The sequence below is a fragment of the Podarcis melisellensis genome, assembly GCF_964234715.1.
Source record: "Podarcis melisellensis genome assembly, chromosome: 16".
In the NCBI taxonomy this organism is placed as follows: domain Eukaryota; kingdom Metazoa; phylum Chordata; class Lepidosauria; order Squamata; family Lacertidae; genus Podarcis; species Podarcis melisellensis.
Genome location: NC_138533.1, coordinates 19,137,169 through 19,160,033, shown reverse-complemented (window position 1 = coordinate 19,160,033; position 22,865 = coordinate 19,137,169). Strand labels below are relative to the sequence as shown.

At 44.1% G+C, this 22,865-nt stretch overlaps 2 protein-coding genes across 5 annotated transcripts in view; one reads left to right on the top strand and one right to left on the bottom strand.

The window, feature by feature from the left end:
• The window catches only part of LOC309359126 (acylphosphatase-2-like), a 34,378-nt gene that overhangs the window by 447 nt on the left and 11,066 nt on the right, over window positions 1-22,865 (top strand). For 3 of the 4 annotated variants that reach the window (XM_081892615.1, XM_081892619.1, XM_081892616.1), the window contains exon 2: window positions 7,464-7,584. The gene's annotated coding sequence lies outside the window, so the exon portion shown is untranslated. Of the gene's footprint in view, window positions 1-7,463; window positions 7,585-11,502; window positions 11,684-22,865 lie in introns of those variants that run through there. The other variant, XM_081892618.1, reaches the window with a different exon arrangement.
• Window positions 737-22,865, bottom strand: TOP6BL (TOP6B like initiator of meiotic double strand breaks). Its single transcript, XM_081892638.1, has 16 exons — window positions 22,745-22,865; window positions 20,685-20,829; window positions 19,536-19,589; window positions 18,078-18,178; window positions 16,346-16,429; window positions 12,201-12,256; window positions 10,152-10,223; window positions 8,633-8,824; window positions 8,191-8,339; window positions 6,660-6,797; window positions 5,036-5,157; window positions 4,696-4,806; window positions 3,701-3,799; window positions 2,895-3,018; window positions 1,462-1,730; window positions 737-865 (listed from the first exon to the last, which is right to left on the bottom strand). The coding sequence occupies exons 1-16, from the start codon at window positions 22,772-22,774 to the stop codon at window positions 812-814; spliced, it is 1,800 nt and encodes a 599-aa protein (XP_081748764.1). The 5' UTR covers window positions 22,775-22,865; the 3' UTR covers window positions 737-811.

Here is a 22,865-nt window from a genome sequence, read left to right as displayed (position 1 = left end):
CTGAATTTCTGTCTGTCATCCAGCTACGAAAGGCAGGAGCTCCCCTCACTTTTTGAAGAACAACAACAAGAAAGCTCCCCATAATTTTCTGTGTATTTCTTTTGAAACTTTCCTCCTAAACTCATGCCTCTTTGGTAAGGGCAAAAGTCCCCAAACTGTTTTGCTCTGCGCCTCCCCCTGTCTCTCAGAGCTTTCCTGCCCAGAATCTCATTGCAAATTTCTCCACCCCACCCCTTTTCCTCTGGCAAATATGGAACCTGCCTTCACAAACTACATTCCTGCCCTGCATTTCTGGTAGTTGTATGCTCTTGTGTGAATGCTCTTTGACAATGCTTTCCCTCTGGACATGCCTGCCAATACAGTGGTACCTCGGGTTACATACGCTTCAGGTTACAGACTCTGATAACCCAGAAATAGTACCTCGGGTTAAGAACTTTGCTTCAGGATGAGAACAGAAATCGTGCTCCAGCGGCGCAGCGGTAGCAGGAGGCCCCATTAGCTAAAGTGGTGCTTCAGGTTAAGAACGGACCTCCGGAACGAATTAAGTACTTAACCCGAGGTACCACTGCAATTTTTCAGGATTCTGCACTCCAGTGAACTGGTTCTCTCTCCAAAATTAGGCAGGTGGGAGATTTCACTTTTCTTGGGTCCAGCAGTAGTGGTGGGTATTTATTTGCCAAGGTTATATATTTGCTCTCCAATTCAACTTGTAATAGAAGGGAAGTGAGACCATCAATGATTTCCCCCCTTTTATTGGCCTGCACAGAAATTCCAGAATGCAGAAATACAATGTCCTCAGGCTGCAACCATTTCAGGATGTCCACTTGGCCAAGTTTGAGACCTCTTGTTTCCAAAAGTGATCATCCTGTAATACAAAAGTGAAATCAAATAAGGACATCAGAGGGAAGACTATTTTCAGATTTACACAGAAGCCTGTCCTAATATTATGTTCATATTCCCTCTGAGTTCCCACACTCTGAAGTTAGCTGGGTGGTGGCCAGGGAGCTAGTATTATTAAATGCAGGACCAGAGAGCCTTGCTTGGTGCTAGATAGCATGCCCTTTGATTCCCCATTGAAATCGTTCTTATTTTCCCAGCCTTTCCAGAATATTTTGTACATTTTTTACATTACATGTTAAAAACAGGTTTTGACAACTAAGAGTTGTTGAAACTGATTCCATTGAAGATCTGTATTTACCCAGTTTTGAAAAGTGGAAAGGGCCTCTCAAAATGCCTTGCAAACTAGCTGTGAATACTGCTTCTCCACTCTTGGCCTTGTTTTGCAGATGGCTTGATAGAACTCACTGGTGCTCCTCTGACAACGTATTGGGGATCTTTGGCAATTAACCATATGACTAGTGGCACCTACTCCCTACACTGCTTTCTTCTGGTTATTAACTGGAACTGGGATGGGCCTTTTCATTCTGCTTTGGTTTCATGGTGCAATATTTCTTGACAAACCTGCCATAGATTTTCATTGCTTCGGATTTTCTTCACTGAAGGACCTGCAGACACCACCTGGCTTTTATCTTGGAGAGCACCACACCCAATTTTAGTTGGGTATGAGAAGAAAGAGCTTGAAGAGGTGCCTGATTCTGCTAACAGACTCTTGTTCTTTTCCTTGCTTTTAGTCACCCCAGTGACATGTGGCTCTCCTGAATCCTCCATATGGATCTCCCTGCTTCCTTTTTGGCTCATTCCACCACAGTCTGAACTGACAAACAGAAATCCTGCAGAACATAAAACCAGGGCAGGACACCCTTGGTGTTCATGAAGCCACACACCCAAGTACAATTTGTGAACCACAAACATGCAATCAACAATGCTGAAACAACACAAAAGCTTAGATCAACGAAACAGAACTACCATTATGCTTCTCTCATTCTTTAATTAATCTCATGTCACACACATGCAAAATTCACTTAGAGCATCTGGTGAGGGTCTGTTCTGGATTTCTTTGCCTTCTAAACCCAGATTTACCTTCGCAGCCTTCACAGTCCCTTTGCCTTAGATGGAATTGTTCTCTGTTGATTTTTCTACAGACTTGCTAGTGTTACTTTAAATATTCTTACTATTTCTATGCTGCTTTTGAATTATCTTGTGATGGCTGTATTGCTGCTTCGAAGGTTCCTGGCAAGTCAAAGTTGACTTAAAATTTTATTAATAAATGGGGGCCACCCGCCAATGCCCTTTCTTCAACTGGATAATTTCTTACTTACATTGTAACCCAATAGCTTCATCTACTGAAAGGTGAAGAAATGATTGTACAATCCCCCTCAGCCACCCCAAGTACACCCAAATTAAAAATACACACTGGTCTTCACCAAGCATAGTCTGTTCCTAAGATAATCAGCTTCAACCCTGGCTTTCAGTTGTCTCATCTGGATGCCTTGGGAGCCAAAGTAAGGCAGGTGACTAGCTGATGGGATGTTTCTCATAGGTTTAATCAGGAGTCCAGATACCACATATAACAGAGCTCCATATAATTCAGACAGACAAGGAGACTAAAGGTTAATATTCCAGACCTTTGATCCCTTCAAAATCCTACTTCAAAAGGACCTGAAGACATTTCATTCTCAACATCACAGTAACCAGCTGGTGCTAGGACTGTGTTTTGAGCATTATATAATGTAATTACTGCTGAAAATAACTCACTAAACAAGCTGCAGATTGTTAAGGAGCCACTACTGATTTTTTGTGTGTGTCCAAGGCCTATAGGGAAACCTGCAGCAGCATCGGGAGCGGCAGTGTCTCTCATCATCTAAACTCCAGGATCTCTGCCCTGCCTTTCTTTCTCTCTTTTAATTACATTAAGTACATCTGATAAAACAAATGCTTCAACAATGTACATTGGATCCCTGTCTTGACTTCATGCACACACTTTTCTGATGTACCTTTTCCTCCTTGCTCCAGCTGTGCAGAACTGAAGTTTGAGCCCAATAACCTCTGGTGAGTGGTGGGTAAAGGAAGGTCTGCACTAAGCAACCCTACTCCTGCCTCATCATTTTTAGGCAATGGCTGCAAAAGAAGAAAGGGACACACAATAGATCATAGAGTCTTAAGAGTTGGAAGGGACCCAAGGGTCATTTAGTCCAACCCCCTGCAATGCAGGAATCTCAGCTAAAGCATACATGACAGGTGGCCATTCAACCTCTGCTTAAAAACCTCCAAGGAAGGAGAGTCAATAATGTAAGGGAGGTGTTAGATCAACAGTACTAGAACTCTCTCAGCAAATTCACTCTGCAGGCCTGACCTGAGAAGACATTTCATCTAGTCACATGTATCTTCATGAAATCAGTCACCATAGGAAGGACAAGTGAGACTCAGATTGATTTGCCAAGCCCACTGTGAGTCCAGGGCTGAACTGAGAGCCCAAGCCCATCAGCAGACATAGGCATCATCTATGCAGGGCCGTGGGGGCCCAGGCACTCACAAATTTTCAATAAGCACACCCCAGGTACCCTCTGTCGTTGGGGGCAACGTGGTGCACCTGTCAGCAGTCATCGTTAAAAGGTATTTCTCCACAAAATGGGCTAGACTGAGGTCTGAGCTGGATTCTAGAATAGATATTTTCGTGAAAGATTACGGTAACTCTTTGTTGCTAGTAGTTGCAACCAGGCCTGTTCTGAACAGAAGATGGATGGAGATATCACAAGGATCTAAGGATGGGCAGCAAACACACTTAAGCAGAGAAACTTGCCCTTCTGGCATCACATGCACTGCTACATTTCCACTGTTTAAGAATGACTTTGTTGAAGGTATCTTTGATGGTCACTTGGAACTTCTGGGTATCTGCCACCTACAGATAATTAAATATAAACACAGGGAAAGAGAGAGACAGTTGTAGCTTTTACTCTCCACGAGGGAGGAAGTGAGCATGTCACTTTATTATTATTCATTAGATTTATATACTGCCCTTTATCAAAAGATCTCAGGGCGGTTCACAAGGTAAAATGGACTCACTTAAATGGAGTAATCTGGAAGCATGCTTAATTTAACTTTATTCATTTATTCATTACATTTATTTCCTACCTTTCCTCCCAGGAGCTCAAGGCAGTACGGTATACATGATTTCCTCTACAACACGCCCCTCCCACACCATCTTATATTAACAACCCTGGGAAGGAGGTGAGGCTGATAGAGAGAGTGACTAGGCACAATGGGGATTTGTATCCAGGTCTCCCCAGTCAAGGAACAACACTGTAACCACTACACCAACCAGCTTCTCATTGCCTTTGACGTGCTAACCACTTCTTCCTCTCCTTTCAAGATTGTATTTTAACTCTGAGCAGTATAGCTTGAACATGTGTTTGTTTAATTCATCAGTTCACTTCCCTCTTCTTCCACATATGCCTTTCTAAAGTAAGTTCAAGGCATAAACCTTGAAAATCTCACTTCCTTATTCTACGCTTATTTGCACAGTTGTTACACCACCAATTCCAACTGCTCAGTGACATTTATTTTATTATGAATATACCGGCCTTCACCTTAGTTATAGGACAGTGTGTGGAAACAAAACAAGGACAAACTGAATAAGCTATATATTACAGACGATACAAAAACATAATAAAACAACAGTTCCACAAGGGGAAACTCATAAAATTCATCCAGACCATTCCCCCCCCCCCAAAAAAAAAGCTTGGTGGAAGAGGCGCATTGTAACGGTACCTGTAACATAAATCACTCTGGCCATACCTGCAAAGACTGGAGGCATTTCCTTCTGAACTCACTGTCAGTGCTGCTTGAAACTATACTTGAAATGGCATCTACCATGATGGGCAAAGACTGTGCCAGTTTCTGCTGTTCCTGTGAAGACCCAAGAGCATTGCATGGCATTTGGGTGTCTTACAGCCTATAAAAATCAGAGCAAGATTTCCCTGTCCTCAGTCCCGACTCACTGCCAGCACTGGAAATCATACCACTTCTCCAGAGACAGATCTGTGACAAGAATTTGAAGATCCCCTGCTCTCTGCCCCATGCCCCTCACCACAACTCTTAACCTCAATGGTCCTTGTCTTCTGCAGTGAATTCTCACCCGGGACACTTTGTAATGCTGCTCCAGGATCCTACTGACCACTCCTTGGATGCAGCCTTTCACAGCTTGTTTGCTGCATAACAGGATAGGAGAGAGATGTGACAGGATCACTTGCCGGTCCCCTGCATCACACAAAGAGTGAAAATGACAAAGGATTAAATTAAGGATTAAATCTAGGTAAAGGGCAGTGGACGGTCAAGCTGCAAATATTATATGCAAAAATTAGTACAAGAGGAATGTACCAAAACCTCAGAGATCACAGTAAGGTATGCTTTAAAGAAACAAATACACTTTTTGATATTATAGAGACAAATCGACCTGACTGGCTCTCTAGAGAAGAACCAGGTAACAGGATGTCAGATAGGGACTCATGAGCTTTATACTGTTTGAATGTAGGAATACTTAGCAAATGAAAAGGTTGGACTTCCAAAATACCTACAAGGGCAATGTCTTTGTTAGGCCAACTAAAATGTCACAAAATAGTGTGCAAGCTTCTGAGTTCTCCAGAACTCTTCATCAGAGTGCTGGGCCATGAGTCTGCATCTTTTAAGAGCCTTAGGTTGTAATGGAGGAGGAGGCAGCAAACAAAGTTCTGCAGGTTTCAGGTTGCACCAAGGCACCTTTGAGGAGAAACACTAACTGATTCCCCATCTCTGGGTGGGCAGCTATTACTCAGATCCAGTGCTATTTCGCTGGGGGGACGCAGGGGTATGCATACACCTAAACATTTTGTGAATCTAAGTTTTGCCTCATTGAGGGGCAGTATTTCAATATGAGTAGGAAAATGAGAGTACCCCTAAAACTTTTTTAGGGGAAAAAAGCACTGCTCAGATCTGTCTCCATTCTCAGGGGAAATATGCAGGTTCCTTGTGTTTATTAAAAATATAACTGTTAAGTTAAGTATGTGCTTGATAAAAATAAGTCAGAAGAAGCTAAACTAGGCAGCTTTACCTAGCTGGAGATGTTCCTCTCAGCAAATCCCCCAAAGCAGAAACTTTCAGGGCAAAGACAATATCCTCCTCTTCAAATATGAAAGACTACTTTTTTAAACCATGAAAAAACAAGTAGGGGATTACATATTGAGAATTGTATAATGATGCATAGTAAGGAATCCAGAACAATTGACCAGTATCTGTTCTAGGATCCGAGCATGTTAAGGGCCAAAAGCAGTGAAAAGCTAAAAGAGTGCACACACTTGTTTTGGCTCTGCTTCTCCAATGCCCTGGATTCTGAATCTGTGTGCATGCCCTTCTGCTCACAGCCAGTGTTGCAAATTATTCTTTAACTGGGCAGTTATTTGAGGGAAATGGTCTCTAAGCCACTTTCCCCCGCCTTGGCAATTTGCATTTTGTCAGAAAGAAGGGCAGTGTATAAATAATAATAATAATTATTTGCTTTGTTTCTAAAGACAACAGCTGTGAGGCCCCACTAAATGTTCTAAAACCACATCCGCACAGAATTTGTATTTTTAGTGTGGGGTAAACATGACCCTAAATCTCAGTTTAAATAATTCATCTTCTCTGGCCAGTCTTCAGATGGCAGATCATTCCAAAACTCATATGGTACATTATTCTATTACACTCCCCAGAATAATGTAGAAATATAAATAAATAGCAGTGTGTACAGAAATTATAGACTGTCTTGTCATTAAACTGATCTGAGTAGCTGAGAAAGAGGAAGAGCAGCAGCGTTTGTTCCTGAGCATCTGAGTCCTGTTGGTGGCTGGTATGAAGCTTGTATCTGATATCAGGTTTTGCCGTATCTAAGAGACAGAACACATCACATGGCATATATAGATAGCACCAAGGATGAATGACTGTATCAAAGCAATTGGATGGTGTCAGGTAAACTAATTCCCCAGTATGTACTTCACCCCCAATTTTTAAAATACCTATCTTTTTGTTTTGAAACTCTTTAGTTTAACACCCCTGCTGTGCAAGATGGCAGATTTGAAGGCACTTTGAGGGCAAATGAAGACATTCCATCTTTGTACTTATGTCCATCTGCATATAATGATTGTGCAAGAATTTTTTTAAAAATTATTTAGATTTGTATTGCAAAGCTATAAAAAAAATCAAGTAGGGCCAGCATCTCTTTTTAAAAGGAGGCTGGAGCTCAGGGCCATTTGACAAGCCCTCAAGTCCCAATTCATCCTGGAATAGTCACATGTGCTGGTGAGGACGGATGTCATACTGTATAGCCAAAGGCCAAGTGAATCATCAAGGCAGGTTTTTTTTATGCTCTCTGCAGGAGGGAGACCACCCTCCTGTCCCTCTATTTCTCTAACCTGTTCTATGTTTCAAGTTGTTTACAGTTTAAAGAAAGTGGCTGGCCTCTTATGGTCAAGCTGTATCACAAACCAGAAGTCAGTGGAAAGTTACTTCCTGCTCCAGCTGGCCACTGATTTTTTTTTTTACTCTGCCTCCAGGAGGACTTAACCCTTGCCTCTGTGCTCCACTCCTCCACTGACCAAGAAGCAGTGTGTTCAGTTTGAATGCAGAAGACACAGATTCCAACCTCAAGCTGTGAAGCTCAGTGGATGGCCTTAGGTGAGCCACTCAGTTCTCTCACCCATACCTAGAGACCTAACTACATGTTATATTGGTCGCATGCTTCCTTGCATGGTCCCTAGCTTCCCCACCACCAAATGTGTTGTTGCATGAGTTTTCACCAAGCATGAGTGATTATCCCTCAGGGTCCATTCCAGCTCTACAATTCTATTATTCCCAAATACTGTCCAATCACGCTTTTCCGTGCAAATATCCATATGTTCTTCCTAAACCAGTGATGATATCCTATCAACCTTCTGCTTAATTTCTTTCATTCTAGCCAAATAATCCCTCCTTCTCTCTTGCATTTCATTAAAAGCAACAACTTGCATTGGCTATTTCTGTTCACCAGATACCACCAGAACATTTTTCTTTTCTTACTTGTTACTTCTATGCATGAGTTGCTGGCAACCCTAAGTTACGGAGTTCTTGAGAGGGTAAATAGGAAAGTTGTTATTTGCACTGAAAATATAATATACAAAATATTTCTGCTTTCAGTCCCAGGGGTTCATGAGATTCCCCAGAGAAGTTACATGGATAGCATATATTTTTCATGTTCACACTGGGCACAGGTAGTTGTGCAAGTGACAAATATATCATCTTTACCTTCTTCCCAATGGGGATCTGAATTCAGTGTTGCCTGATAGCCATATTTCTCCCATGCTATTAGACATGAAGGATCTTTAAAAAAAGAACATGATGCTTCCTTTGTGGAGAACAATACAGGCAGACCTGCTGGGTCATAAAGAAAGATATATTACTAGCTAAGGAAAAAATAAGCAAATGAATGGTGGTATTATTACAGTACATGGGCGTAGCCCGGATTTTTGTTGTGGGAGGCAGGACTTGGTTAGGGCGGGCAGGATTTTTGTTGCAGGGGGTGTGGGGAGGACAGAACCAACATGATTGGTCAGTTAGTTAAGTATTTTTATTGTTTTACTTCATGGGGGGCAGCTACACCTATGTTACATTAGACCTGCAAACAGTGAACCTTACTCCACATAGATTCACTTTGACCTTCCACTCACTGATCACAGCAAAGGATACAGAGACAGCAGCTATTTGTGCTGGCTTGTTAGGGTATTGTTTCTGGCAGGGACACAGGGAGACCACAGGCATGAGCCTTAGCTCTCCACTGAAGCCTCTTTCAGCTACCTCATCTGGAATTAAGAGGCAAATTGGCTCACCAGTCATGGGGTGGATTTTGTCACAAGATGAAGGCACATCCCTGGCTGCTGACCTGATCATACACACAAAAGAAAGGGACAAAGGGGTTTAGGAAGAAAACAAGGAAATAGCAGGAGGAAGGCAAGACTGGCCATGGGCTAAACCAGCTTTCTCCAACCTAGTGTCCCTCAGGTGTTTTGGACTGCAACTCCCATCAGCCCCAGCCAGCATGGAGGGCACCAGCTTGAGGAAGGCAGGGCTAAACCATCGTGTTTTCAGGCCACATCTGACATCCACCTGCAGCTAACAGACCTGTACTGCGTTGACAGTTCAGATACTTTTGTATCAATCAGCACTCTTTTAGTTTTGTCACATCTGTGAGCTAAACAAATTCAAATTATGCAGCCAGGAAAAAAAACCCACATTTTGTGACTGGTTATAATTTGCTCAAGTTACACAGATTCACATAAATTTCATTAGAACACTGTAATTTATTTTTGAGCAAACATACATGGGATTGCATAGCACCTTCTTTTTGTCACAGGCTAAGTTATGTGAGTCAATAAGACACGTGTAGCCTGCAACAAAATGTTGCAGTGTATCCTTGTTTTCTAATGGGAATCTTTTTGTTTAGGGTTTCAAGCCATCCAGCCTGCCTTGGCGCCCTCCCCCACAATTATCCACTCAGAGTCCCTTAATTTTCCATGGCCACCTGGAGGGCATCTGAAGATATATTTAGGGGGTTGTGGGTATGTGGCACTGTCTCATAGGTGCTTATGGCAGGTCCCACTTGGCGGCTAGCTTTGGTTTTTCTAAGGTGCTTGTTTGACAAAAGCCAGGGATCCTTACTACACAACCAGCTCTTTGCACCCATGTCCACCAGGTGGCTACACAGACTGCTTATGAGATAAGGTGTTCTCTTCTACTTCTTTTTTTAAAAAACATCTCAGCCAGTATTTTTGCAAGCAAATAACTGAGGTGCCTAAAGCAGGGCTTTGTGACCAGAAGATTAAGGAGATGAAGCAAATATTCTGGCGCCCAGACTCCTTCACCCTGCAGCAGCATTGCTTAACCCTCTCAATGTCTGGCATTCATCCTAAATTCAAATTCGGCCAGCAATGGAAACTTACTAAGGTCACCTACAACAGTGCTCTAGCAGAGTTCCCGTAAGCTGACACGCGGCTTGTACAAAAGAACTTCCAGTCCATTGTGCCCAAAATCTTTTGGCTCCAGTTTTGTAAAACAGGAAGAATAACAGTTCTGCCCCCTTTTAATCTTTTCCTCATGCCTCGTACAATCCCAAACAATCTACTAGTGTCCCTGAATCCCATCTCCTTTATTAGTGCTCAACAGTAACTGCTAACTGCCTGCAGTACAGACCCCTTCCTCCAACTCCTCACCTCACAAAGTGATTCCCTTCACTCAGTAATCTTGTCCCACCTGGCAAACATGTGGCAGCTCCCCTCTCTGTGCTAGCAGCAGAAGGAATATATATTTTGAACAATCATAGCATTTGTTTTGTTTTGTTTTATCATGAAACAGAACACCAATAAAAATAAATAAACAAGACCCCTTCTACACCCTTTCCTTAGCAACCAATGCTCACAATTTTCAATTAGCACTGCACACATTCTAAAAGGAGCAACACAGAATATGCTGCAGCATGACCAAGTTTTATGACTGGGCCAGTCAATTTTCAAGAACTTTAAGGCACTTGAACTTTAGGGATAATAGCTTGGACCTGGACACCATATCCATCTTTTGAAGGGGAAAGAGAGAGACAAATGGAGATAAATAATATAAATAAGTGGGACCTACAACATGTCACAGAATAGAGTGCTACCATTTAGGGCACTGAAGAGAAATGAAACAGCAGCAGCGGATTTGCTTTGGGTTTTGCTTTGCTTTTCAGATTCTCCCAGGATTGGAAAGTTCATTAGCTTTCAGTTATAGAGAGTGCAATATAATTATGTTTAGAGTCCTCTGATAGTTTCAGGACCTTTAACATACAAATTACACTGGGGTGTATATGCTTACAACTTCACTGCTGATAGCCACTTGCCAAAAGTGAATAACAACTCCTCCCTGAAAAGGAGCTAACTAAATGCACTACTGAAAACACTCTGACCTGCAGACAAGACATAGAAAAATCCAGAAGTATCTGTAAAATGTGGATTCTGCAGTTTTTTCTTATGGACCTTTTCTTTTTAAGCTAAAATAGAGAATCAAAACAGCTCTTCCTTTGTCCTTTATATTCAACAAAATGGTGCGTGAGATTTTAGAGGTATTGATAAAAGGGAGATGAAGATTATGGTTTGGGATTAGGAACAAAAATTCTAACACAAACAATTTAAGATAAAGGAAGTCTGGGCAGTACCATCCATCTCCCCCCTCCCCCCGCCCCACTTTTTACCAGAAAAATGAGATTGGGCTTTAGAGCTGCAAGACTGGCTATGTACATATTGTTGCCTTAAAATGTTGCTAGGTCATTCTTTTTCTCAATTCAGATCAAAGCTGGTATGGAGCAAAACACATAAAAATGCAGTATTCTTAAGAAATGACAGGATAGTTACGGATTGTGGCTAACATTGTGTGCACACTTCACAAACCAGCAGCAGGTGTACATTGGATGCAGATTAAACAGGAGTGCGCACACAGCCTTAATGTTAAATAAGAGCCTGTTCAGCCTAACACAGGCCACACTGCCAAGTGCCAAATCATTGGCAACTTATTCAGGGCAGTTAAATTTCAGACTCTTCTGAAGCCATTGAAAGGAGAACAGGACATCCTTTGTTCTTGGCACACACTGAGTAGGAACTGACAGCAAAGCCACCAGGACAGACCTGCCTGCAGAATTCAACACGAGCAATTCTGCAGACCAAATGAGATTGATAGAAACTCTCACAATCTCTCCTGTACTCAAGGAAAACCTGTAAGTACGTTGGCCCTAAAATATTTAGTTTAGAAACCATATATACATTTGAGATTGAAGTGTGCCTGTAGGCTTTTGAAGCGACAACAAAAGACAATAAAGACATCTAGGTTTAGCAGTTTGGACTTATGCTGATGAAAGAAAGCCCCAAGTACCTCAGGATACATGTTTGGGTTGCAACCCTGAGCAGGAGCTGCCCTGCTAGCAGGTAAAGGGTGCAATATTGTTTTTATTTTGGGGGAGGTGAAAGTTCAGGTCCCTTGTAGTATCATACAATGATTATGCTATATAAGGTCATGGTTAACTCAGTCGTGGATAGCAGGTGTTTCAGGTATCTCCCACACCAATAGAGAAAAGGCATGCCTCAGCTCTCTTGTTGCCAGGCCAGGGGCTGGGTTCTTTCCCCCCTTTTCAGCAGGCGTGATAACTATTGTTTCATGTCAACTGGCAGAACAACTGAACCTTATAAACCTTTTACAGCTATCAATATTACTTTGTGGTGGAAACATTTACTCACTTATAAGTCTCAGCAGAGATTGAGCCATTCACTTTTACACAATAATGAAATTTTACCTACGGAGCAGAGCAGTAGAGAATTCAAATTAGACTCAAAACAGCAAAGAAACATAGGAAGTGGCTTTCTATCAAGACAGACAATGGGTCCATCTAAGCTCAGTTTTGCCTCTTGTGTCATCTGGGGGGGGATGGGCAGGGAAGATCTGCATCCCGATCTGTGCTAGGATGGAGAAGTGCTGAGAGACTGCAGTGCCCATGGTAAGCCAGGCAAAAAGCACAATGTTTTAGTAAAGAAGGAGTGAAAATTAATAAGGAATATGGGGGCTGTGATGGAAGTTCATAAGAAACAAGGGGAAATGAATAAGTGGTGAAAAATAATAATAATAATTTGTAATGGCAAGAAATACTGGCTTCTACCATGCCCAACCTTTGCACTTCACCCACCTACTTTTGCACTTCAGCCATGGACACTTCGACATGTGGCCCCAGAGGGTTTGCCAACTGTCAATCCCTGGAAAATGTTAACCATCCCTCGTCTACACTGTCTGGCAGTAGCTCTCCAAGGTCTCAGACAAGAGCCTTTCCCAGCCCCACCAGAAGATGGCAGGGACTGAACTTGGGAACTTTTGCATGCATAGTATACTGAGCTACAGCCTTTGCCTGTAAGACTGGGTAAGAAGAAGAGATGGGATCCCCACAGTAATCAATATATTTGTAGCTATAACTAAGTACAGGGGAGCCATATGAAACACAAAGCAACTTTACATCCTGCAGTATGACCTATGTCCAAGAGTTTAATCTGAAACTGTTGGCAAGTATTCCCCGTCCCCCGCCTTTTCTGCAGCATAGTGGGTGGGCTGAAGGAAGAATACCTCTCAGAAAGTGCTATGTTAGTCCTCAATCCTGACATTGGGAGGCATGGCTTCTGAGTTGGAGATATGGCTTCCATGAGGTTCTCATCCCCAACAATCTCTACTTTTACAGAACACACTTAGGCTGGTGCACATTTGTTTTCAGTGTCTAGGTGGTGTGTTGATTGGGGGCTGGGAGTAATACTGAAGTACTAGCTATGTCTCTCCCCTTCCTGCCTGTTCTTTTGTCAATCAACCTACAGCCCTCGTATATTCCAGTTAACTTTGCACCTGTGCTTACTGGCATGCTATCATTAAGCAATCACTCCTCAAGAAATGCAGAGTAAACTTTGCATGAAACCCAGAGTAAACAATAGGTTTATATGCAGACAATGGCTGTGTGCATGCCTAGTTCTGTCCACTTCACGCCCTAGCTCTGCCAGCAACCAATGAAGCATGGCAGATGTGGCAGGCACTAAACCCATTTAATCTCATTCCCTTTTAAATACCGTATTTTTCGCTCTATTGGACGCACCGGACCACAGGACGCACCTAGTTTTTAGAGGGGGAAATCAAGGAAAAAAATATTATCCCCCCCCCAGCCCCAAAGAGCAACGGACAGGCTGCACGCAGCCTGTCCACTTCTCCCAGAGCTCCTCGGGGCTGCGGGGGAAGCCCGGGTCCCCCCCCCAGCCCCAAAGAGCAAAGAAGCCAAGACAGCGCGCGGGATCCATAGCCGCGTAACTTCTCCAGCCAGGAGCTAAACCTCTCCAGTGCAGCTAAAGAAGAAGACAAGGCAGCAAGCGCGATCCATCCCTGCCTTGGCTTCTTCTTTAGCCTTGCGCAGCATCTTTAGTCTTGCGCAATGGGATGGATTGCGCCCGCTGTCCACCGGGGCTGGACTAGATGACTCCTGGGGTTCCCTTCCAACCCTGCAATGACCTCGGAAGGTGTTTGGGGTCTCCACCACTGGAGGCTTTTAAGCAGCGGTTGGGGGACCATCTGCCTGGCGTTCTTTAGCTGTGATTCCTACATTGTGAGGGGGCTGGGCTAGATGACCCTTGGGTGGCCCTCCCAACTCTATACAGTCCTACAGTTCTGCGGCAGGAGATCCACAGCCACTTCACACAATGCTCACTCCCAATTTTCATCTAAGAGACATGTGGCTTCAGTGTCTAGGTAGGTACCCCCCTACCTGCCACACTTCCCCCACCCCACTTAAGCTGAGGGAATTCCTGCCCAGAGAAGCTCCCAGCAATCACGGAGGAGGAATCCGCTGCAGCCTTGAGCAGCGGAGGATCCATGGTCCCCTTCCTTCTCTCATCCGTAGTTGCTTTGAAGGAGGAAAGTGGGAGAGGAGCTGCTTACACGAGTGTAAGCTGCTCCCCTCCCACTTTGCTGCTTCAAAGGGAGCCCAGGACGAGGGAATCTGCTGCAGCCTCGAGCAGCGAAGAGGATCCATGGGTCCCCTCCTTCCCTCCTCCGTGGTTGCTTTGAAGCAGGAAAGTGGGAGAGGAGCTGCTTACACGAGTGTAAACTGCCCCCTCCCACTTTCCTTCAAAGCAATTACGGAGGAGGAATCCGCTGCAGCCTGGAGCAGCGGAGGATCCATGGTCCTCTTCCTTCCCTCCTCCGTAGTTGCTTTGAAGGAGGAAAGTGGGAGAGGAGCTGCTTACACGAGTGTAAGCTGCTCCCCTCCCACTTTCCTGCTTCAAAGCAATCACGGAGGGGGGAATCTGCTGAAGCCTCCAGCAGAGGAGGATCCATGGTCCTCTTCCTTCTCTCCTCCGTAGTTGCTTTGAAGGAGGAAAGTGGGAGAGGAGCTGCTTACACGAGTGTAAGCTGCTCCCCTCCCACTTTGCTGCTTCAAAGGGAGCCCGGGACAAGGGAATCTGCTGCAGCCTCGAGCAGCGAAGAGGATCCATGGGTCCCCTCCTTCCCTCCTCCGTGGTTGCTTTGAAGCAGGAAAGTGGGAGAGGAGCTGCTTACACGAGTGTAAACTGCCCCCCTCCCGCTTTCCTGCTTCAAAGCAATTACGGAGGAGGAATCCACTGCAGCCTCGAGCAGCGGAGGATCCATGGTCCTCTTCCTTTCCTCCTCCGTAGTTGCTTTGAAGGAGGAAAGTGGGAGAGGAGCTGCTTACACGAGTGTAAGCTGCTCCCCTCCCACTTTGCTGCTTCAAAGGGAGCCCGGACGAGGGAATCCACTGCAGCCTCGAGCAGCGGAGGATCCATGGTCCTCTTCCTTCCCTCCTCCGTAGTTGCTTTGAAGGAGGAAAGTGGGAGAGGAGCTGCTTACACGAGTGTAAGCTGCTCCCCTCCCACATTGCTGCTTCAAAGGGAGCCCGGGAGGAGGGAATCTGCTGCAGCTTCCCCCACCTCCCGCAGAAGCTGAACGCTCTTTAAAGGGGCTGTGCGGCTTCTCCTGGCTTTTCTGGGAGGTGGGGGGATTCCCCCACCTCGTAGAAAAGCCCGCAGGAGCCGCGCAGCCTTTAAAAAGGGTGCCGCTCTTGGGGGCTTTTCCCCCAGGAGGGAGAAGGGACTGCTGCAGCCAGTCAGTCCCTTCTCCCTCCTGGAGAAAAGCCCGCAAGAGCGCACGAAGCTTGTGTGCGGCTCTTGAGGGCTTTTCCCGCCTGCCTCCCCCCTGCATTCGCTCCATAGGACGCACACACATTTTCCCTTGCTTTTTAGGAGGGAAAAAGTGCGTCCTATGGTGCGAAAAATACGGTACCTTTAGACACAATGTGTGTACACACCAAGCCCCATGTCGGCATTCTTCATATTGTATAAGAACTGCAAAATATGCATTTCCTCCCTTGTATGAAAATAAAATGAATAAAATCAAGTCAAACAACATGGGGGGGGGTGTCCTAGCACATGGGTAGGCAAACTAAGGCCCGGGGGCCAGATCCAGCCCAATTGCCTTCTAAATCCGGCCTGCGGACGGTCTGGAAATCAGTGTGTTTTCACATGAATAGAATGTGCTCTTTTATTTAAAATGCATCTCTGGGTTATTTGTGGGGCATAAGAATTTGTTCATTTCCCCCAAAAAAATATAGTCCGGCCCCCCACAAGGTCTGAGGGACAGTGGACCGGCTCCCTGCTAAAAAAGTTTGCTGACCCCTGGTCTAGCACCTGGACTGCTTCAAAGGTCAATGAAAACTATCCTCTTATTCAGCTCCTTGAACATCTTCCTAACCCCCCAACTTAGCACCCCTGTTTTCAACAAACTAGTCCTGAGGAGGCTTCAGATGGAATGATATTCTACAAAACCAAACGCAGAAGTGGAATCTTACTGTTGTGTGTGTAAGGCTGATCCGGTGGATGAATTGCTTCAATGCCAAACAGTCCTCCTTGATAGCCCCAGATTTCTCATCAAGCTGAAAAGCCACAAGATGCACCATGTTAAGAGCCCCTTTCCAAAAACTTTGTCTTAAAGCTATATTTTATTCCGTAAGCTACCAAAGATCTCAATTTATTTCACGTCACTGCTGTGCGTGGCCATCAAATCCTCAGTTTCAATTTAGAGACTGAAAACAATGATAAGGGAAAGGAGAGGGCATGCAATTCTTTCTTTGTTACTGTAAAGCACTTTAAGCCAACCAGGACCTGTGAAATGCAGCACTTTATATTTCAAACAAACAAGACTCCCGTTTCCTCTTACTGTCTGTTTTGTGAAATGTGGGAACCAATAAATTTTTAATACAACTGTTTGCACATGGCACAACCCACTCCCTTACATAAGAGAGACCGTGCAAGGGGATTTTTTTCACTCACCAGTTAAAATTGGAATCTAGGTCCTTGAACCTATCATTATGCTGTAAAGAAGAATCAGGCCACTGACTTTAACTTTGGGGATAGTTGTACCAGAAGAACTAATGTGCTTTACATTTATGGTGGTGGTGCAGGAATAACTCCCTGCCTCCCAGCAGTTTTCTGTGGATTCTAGGCATCTATATAGCCCATTTTACTGTACATATGTTCTAGAAAACACTGTGATAGCAACGGCAGTTTTGGGGCAGGTTTCAGTTTTGTAGGGCAGATACGTAGGGCTGGTCTACAAAGCTGTCCCACCTAAACATCTCTCTGAAGAGAAGGCAAGAGGCCAAGATACAGTACATGAAAAAGGGACAGCTGCAGATTGCCACCCTCTCACAGTTGTGAAGACTGGCACCATAAAAGTCAGAGGCTTTTGGAGATATGAGTTCAGAGGCCCAAGACTCTTAGAAATGAAAACATGGACTTAGACTATGGTTGTTTAAAAAACAAAACAGTTAACATCACCTCTAGATTAGCCCTCAGTCCTCTGCAGGAACAGAGGTAACATATTTATTTGCAAGCAACTATTAGTAAAAAAAACTAGAGAAAACTTTCAAGTTCAGGCAGTTGCAAAAAGAAAGAAAGAAAGAAAAAAGACCCCCCCCCCAAAGCACTAGCAAACCCTCCTGGGGCATGATCTTTCAGCAAAGAGCTATGAAGCTTTCATTGTTACATGGAAAGATATAACACCTTGCTGTTAGATGCAGTTGCAGTACATTTCTAACCAGAGGCCTCACAGGAAATCTAATTGAAATATTGCAGGCCAGATCTTATAGGGCATCAGTGTTTGAGGAAAAGCAGCAGCAGGGATTTTAGAGAGATTTATAGCTAGCAAAACTGCAGACAGGCCAATATGTCCTCATAATTGTTCACAGGGCTGGCATCGATATGTCCAATGCCATCGCATGGGTTGTCCACATTGTGTACACATTCCCATTTACACTGCATCTAGTGTGCTCCAACTGCTAGTTTGGGAATATGTGAACACAAGTCATTAGCCACAGTCCATATCTTTCCTGCAGTTTCTAATGAAATACTGCATTTTGATGTGTTTTTCACCATCCTGTTTTGATCCAAATCGAGAAAAACAACAACCTAGCTGTGTTTTAAGGTGATAATATGTGCACAACCTAAGGTATCATCCAGGCTCTGCAGGATAATTTGCACCAGGTTTGAGAATTAAGGGCCAAGTCCACAAAAGAGTCTAACCTCAAAGGAGAGTTGAAAAGGCATGATGTCTATACATTCATGGGGGCACCCCCTTCCACTCAAGGCTTTGCTCTGGCATAAAGGCAGCAAATCTTTCATTTCTGCAGGAGGGAAAATTACTAATGTAAGACAAACATTGTAAGGCCAGCAAATAAATCCTGTTCTCTGGATGAAACTATGGTTAGAAGACACGGAACGGAGGTTTGTATGTAGCTGTCCACAATACATCTTCCTTACAATGACTCGGGGATGGTGGAGACCTTTTAATGTCGGTTCCAGGTACTGGCTAACAGGAACCCAGCATTAACAGTGAATAAGACTGGTACTGGCTTTTCCCCTAATGGTGCTTAAGGCATAGGGAGATGACCACGACAGTATATTTGGGAAGATTTAGTGACCAGTGGTCAATCTGCTGTCCAGGAGCTAACTGGTGATGGGTACCAGTAATTTCTTTTCACTCTTTATCTTTAAACAGGGCTTTGACCAGGTAATCTTTCAAACCGAGGTCTGTTCTTTACAGAAGACTATCTGGCTTCCAAAGTAGAACACATAGCCCCCCAACCAAGATAGAAAGGGGGAATTCAGTCTTGTGAAGGGAATGGGTGGGAGGACGGAGCACACATTCACACAGTTGGCTTCTTAATTATGCTTAAAAGGAAGCCAGTATTATGTCTGGACCAGTAAGCGCTGAGTGAATTTGCAATATTAGGACTCAGGAGGGAATCCCTATGTCTGACTGATCGCTTATAGCGATCTGTGGCTTTGCTCACTTGCCTGAAGCATCCCAAGTTACTGTTCTGTGGGTGGTGGTCAGGATTGTATGGGTCAAGGGAGGGGAGGTGGGTGGTCCTGTCTTTGGGCATATGAGGACTGAACTAAGTGGCCTTTTTTAGTCTTTTTACAACTCTGGCTCTAAAATGAAACTAGCAAGGTTTATATTTAGGACAGCTTTACCATGTTTTATTAGTCTGAAGGAGGAGACACAGATAAATCCCAGGGGAACACTGCTGCTCTTGCTGCGCAGAAACTGTGAAATTACCTGGCACCAACTAACTTCATTATGGGAAGAAAAGCAACTAGGCATTAAAACTCTCTCACACTGCTGTTAGCATAGCATGTGAACAATTTCCTACCTAAGGCCATGGTTATATTATGTGGAGTAAGGTAGGACAGGCCTGAACTGATTTTACAAGGCTCAACTTGTGATTCCTCTCACCCCGTTTCAGACAATTCATGCCCCCCTGTAGTCTTCTAAAAACAGTAGATGTCAAAAAAGTAAGAGATTGCCCCTGCCTCCCTCTGCCATAAATTCAAGCACTGCCTGGGCCTTCTAAAGCTACCTGTAACTTAGGACATTATTATGGGATGCAAGCCTTAAGCCTGAGCTGTCTCCAAGATTAGGAAATCTACAGCCACAATCTGGAACCTTCAGACATTGGTAACTGAAAGGCTATTTACCTCTACACATCTGATCACTGAGAAGTTTGTAGCAGAAGTCACCTTTTGCTGAAACTGCAAGGAACAAACAAGGGACAACTTTTATTTACTGTATTTTATTTCAGATTTCTGTTAAGTTCTATGAATAATGACACATCAAAATACAGCTTCCAGACATGCAGTCTATTGCACCAAAACCACCAAATAGTCTTGTGGCACCTTAAAGGCTAACTCGTTTTTATTATGCCATATAACCTTTTGTGGATGAGAGCTCTCTTCATCTGATGCATGGAGTGTGATCAGGTGTCAAGGGGAAAAGGCAAAAGTCAGAGTTAAATGGCAGCGGAATGCAAAAAGTAAGGTCTGTGACAACTCAGTTACAGCATAAATGTATGTAAAATCTGCTTCACGACAGCAGTAATAGGAGATTCAAGACTGGTTGTAGCATGAGGGAGAGTGAGTACCTCAAGTGGTAAGTGCTGGGAGGACAGGACTATGTGTGCCAAGTGGCCTGCCTTGCACCTCTTAAGCTAGCTTCCTGCCTACATGTACAGTGGTACCTGGGGTTAAGAACTTAATTCGTTCTGGAGGTCTGTTCTTAACCTGAAACTGTTCTTAACCTGAGGTACCACATTAGCTAATGGGGCTTCCCGCCGCCATCACGCTGCCACCACACAATTTCTGTTCTTATCCTGAAGCAAAGTTCTTAATCCGAGGTACTATTTCTGGGTTAGTGGAGTCTGTAACCTGAAGCATCTGTAACCCGAGGTACCACTGTACAGTGAACAATGCAGACCTGTAGCCAGTGTTCTAGTAAGATTTAACTGCCAATCAAGTCAGCTTTTCTGTATGAAATAGGCAGGAGTGACTTTTTGTCCTTTGCTCCAAGCAGCAAAATGTATTGGGCTGGCACTGTGATGAAAACACAAATCAGTTTAACCTCGCTGAGTAAAATGACAGTACAAGGGAAAGCTGGAAACAGTCATCCAAACTATTGGTAGTCATGCAGAGGGCAAGAGAGCCTGAAAATGGTTGCCTGGGTGGGTGGGTTATTCCTAGTTGGTAAATATGAGGGCATTATCAAGTTCCACCTGCCTTATTTTTTTACCCCTCTCTAAAATATAGACATTGTAAGAGTCCTTCTGAAGGCACCATTTAAACTATACTCACTAGTAGTAGTACAGTGGGAATGATGCACACGCTGGAAAGAATCTTCAATGTCCACCGAAACTACAAGTATCCGTTCTAATGTGGAAAATCCTTCTGACTGTTTTTCCTTTGCATACCGAAGGCGAACAAATAGATATTCTAGAATCTGAAATTGTAAAGAGCCTTGTGAAACATGCAATGAAACATGTAATCATATACACAAATTCTGTCCTGAAAGAAGAGTGTGGACACACACTATCCTGTTCTACTAATTTGAGCACTGGCAGGATTGAAACCACCACCTGGAAATGGGATGGTCTGGTGTCATGCCCTAAAAGCTTCAATGGGATTACAGGCAATTCTGGGTCCAAGGCGGCATTCAGTTTCTCTTACTGCTACCACACAATTCTAGAATACCAGTGTTACTCAAAGCTTTTCTTTCGTCCCAAGGATTGTGGTATGATTTTTTTTACTGTGTCTATTTTGAATTTCCAATCAGGGTTCTTTCTCTAAAAGGTTTGAAAATCAGAAATAACTATAAGGAGGTTTTATTTTAGGATAGAGGTCTCATCCAGACGAGTTCTATATAAAGGTTATCAGTCTTAGAAATAAATATCTGCTACTGGTTTTTTTTTTTCTACTTTTGCTTCCTGAAACTGAATGGATCAGGCGCTCTTAATCCAGGAGTAAATTCTGAAATCTTGGCTGGGGAATCACAGCAAACCTGGAGGGAGAAAGTCCTTTGGAAGAAAACAGCTTGCAACAACAAATGTTGTCTGTCCTAGGGGAAGAAAATGTTTGGGGAAAACACTGGCAAAGTATACTGAATAGCAAAGCCTTTCTCCTCCAGCAGCCCTAGATTCTGTAATCCCTGGCAGCAAGGTAAAAAGTGGATTAGAATGTATCAGGCAGCACCACTGCCAGCATCATTATCTCTTCACAGAGTTTTTCCCTCAGGTGGGAGGTTTCCAAAATACCTCGCATCAACTGAATGCCTTTGATTTGGCCCCTAATGTTTCTCTACATGATATACAAAAACCTTAGCTTTATTTTGACCATTGAAGATTTTGCTCAACAGAAGGTTCCCTCAACCTGAAAGCCACAAGGCCCTGAGCAATATATATGTGTTCTCAGTGGCCACTAGAGGGTAGAATAAGAGCATGTACATCAACTAAGCATAGAGGCTATAATATATAATGCTGACTCTGGGCCATGTTGCTTCACAGGTCAGATAAAAAGAAATTGTATTCAGATGCAATTATTGTAGTCTCCCCCACTAAAAGATGCTGTTCAGAGTATCTGTTTTGGTCTTCAGCACGAGAACACTTTGGCCATGTAGGTTATACTACCCAGACTTTACAGAAAGGGAAATTGAGACATTAAATGAAGCTAAAGTTAAATCCAAGCCCTTCATTGGAGGGGGTCATGTGCTTTAAATGTGCACCAGATAAGCTTTAAATGAATGGTGTGGATTTCAGCTAGAAATTTAGGGAAATGGATAGTTTCCATTGTTATTTAGTCCTGGTGCCTATCCATGCAGTATATCCCTGAAAGGATGTGATGTTCTCTTTTCTTTTTCTACCTCACAGATCTGTGGGGAAAGCCCATTATGTAAATTTCAACAAACAAGGAAAACCCCTGACCCCAAACTTCTGCCCCCTTCTTCCACAGTTCTTTCCTCTACCTTCCCTCCCACGAGCTGACCTCAAAAATTTAGGTCAACTTGTTGCTCCCAATGTTGTTATCACCTTGCCACCTTTTCTTCCTACCTCAGACCAGGCCTCCCATTCCCAACACCACCTCACAGCTACAAGCCCACCTGCTCCTCCTTGGTTCCCAGCACCCTCAACAACCTCCCCATCCTCATCCACACACATTTTGAGGCGGTGTTTGTGATACTTATTATAGTTGTGAGCTATGAGGGGGTTAATTAGCAAGGCAGAGAGAGTATGTGTGCGTTAAAATTAGCCCCCTCATAGCTCACTACTGTCAACCCCCCCCTTCTTTTTTCACTTGAATCCATCACACATTTCAACCACATGAAACGCCTTCCCGCCCCATCCCAGGGGGCGCGCGCTCACCGTGCGAGTTGCCAACGCCACGTCCCCCATGGCTAGGCGCGCGGCCGTCTCTTTTCCCGCGCAAAATTGGACACCATTCTCCTCCCCCCCCTCGGGGACAGGAAAGCGCGCCCTCGCCAAG

What these genes read in the sequence shown, in the direction of transcription:
- TOP6BL (XM_081892638.1), bottom strand. Translation starts at nt 22,774, where the DNA reads ATGGGGGACGTGGCGTTGGCAACTCGCACG. An exon ending in AGCATTACAAAGTGTCCCGG is followed by an intron (nt 4,807 to 5,035) that starts GTGAGAATTCAC and finishes GGGTCTTCACAG; the next exon opens with GAACAGCAGAAACTGGCACA. An exon ending in GTGCATGTGATGCCAGAAGG is followed by an intron (nt 3,019 to 3,700) that starts GCAAGTTTCTCT and finishes CTTCTTTTGCAG; the next exon opens with CCATTGCCTAAAAATGATGA.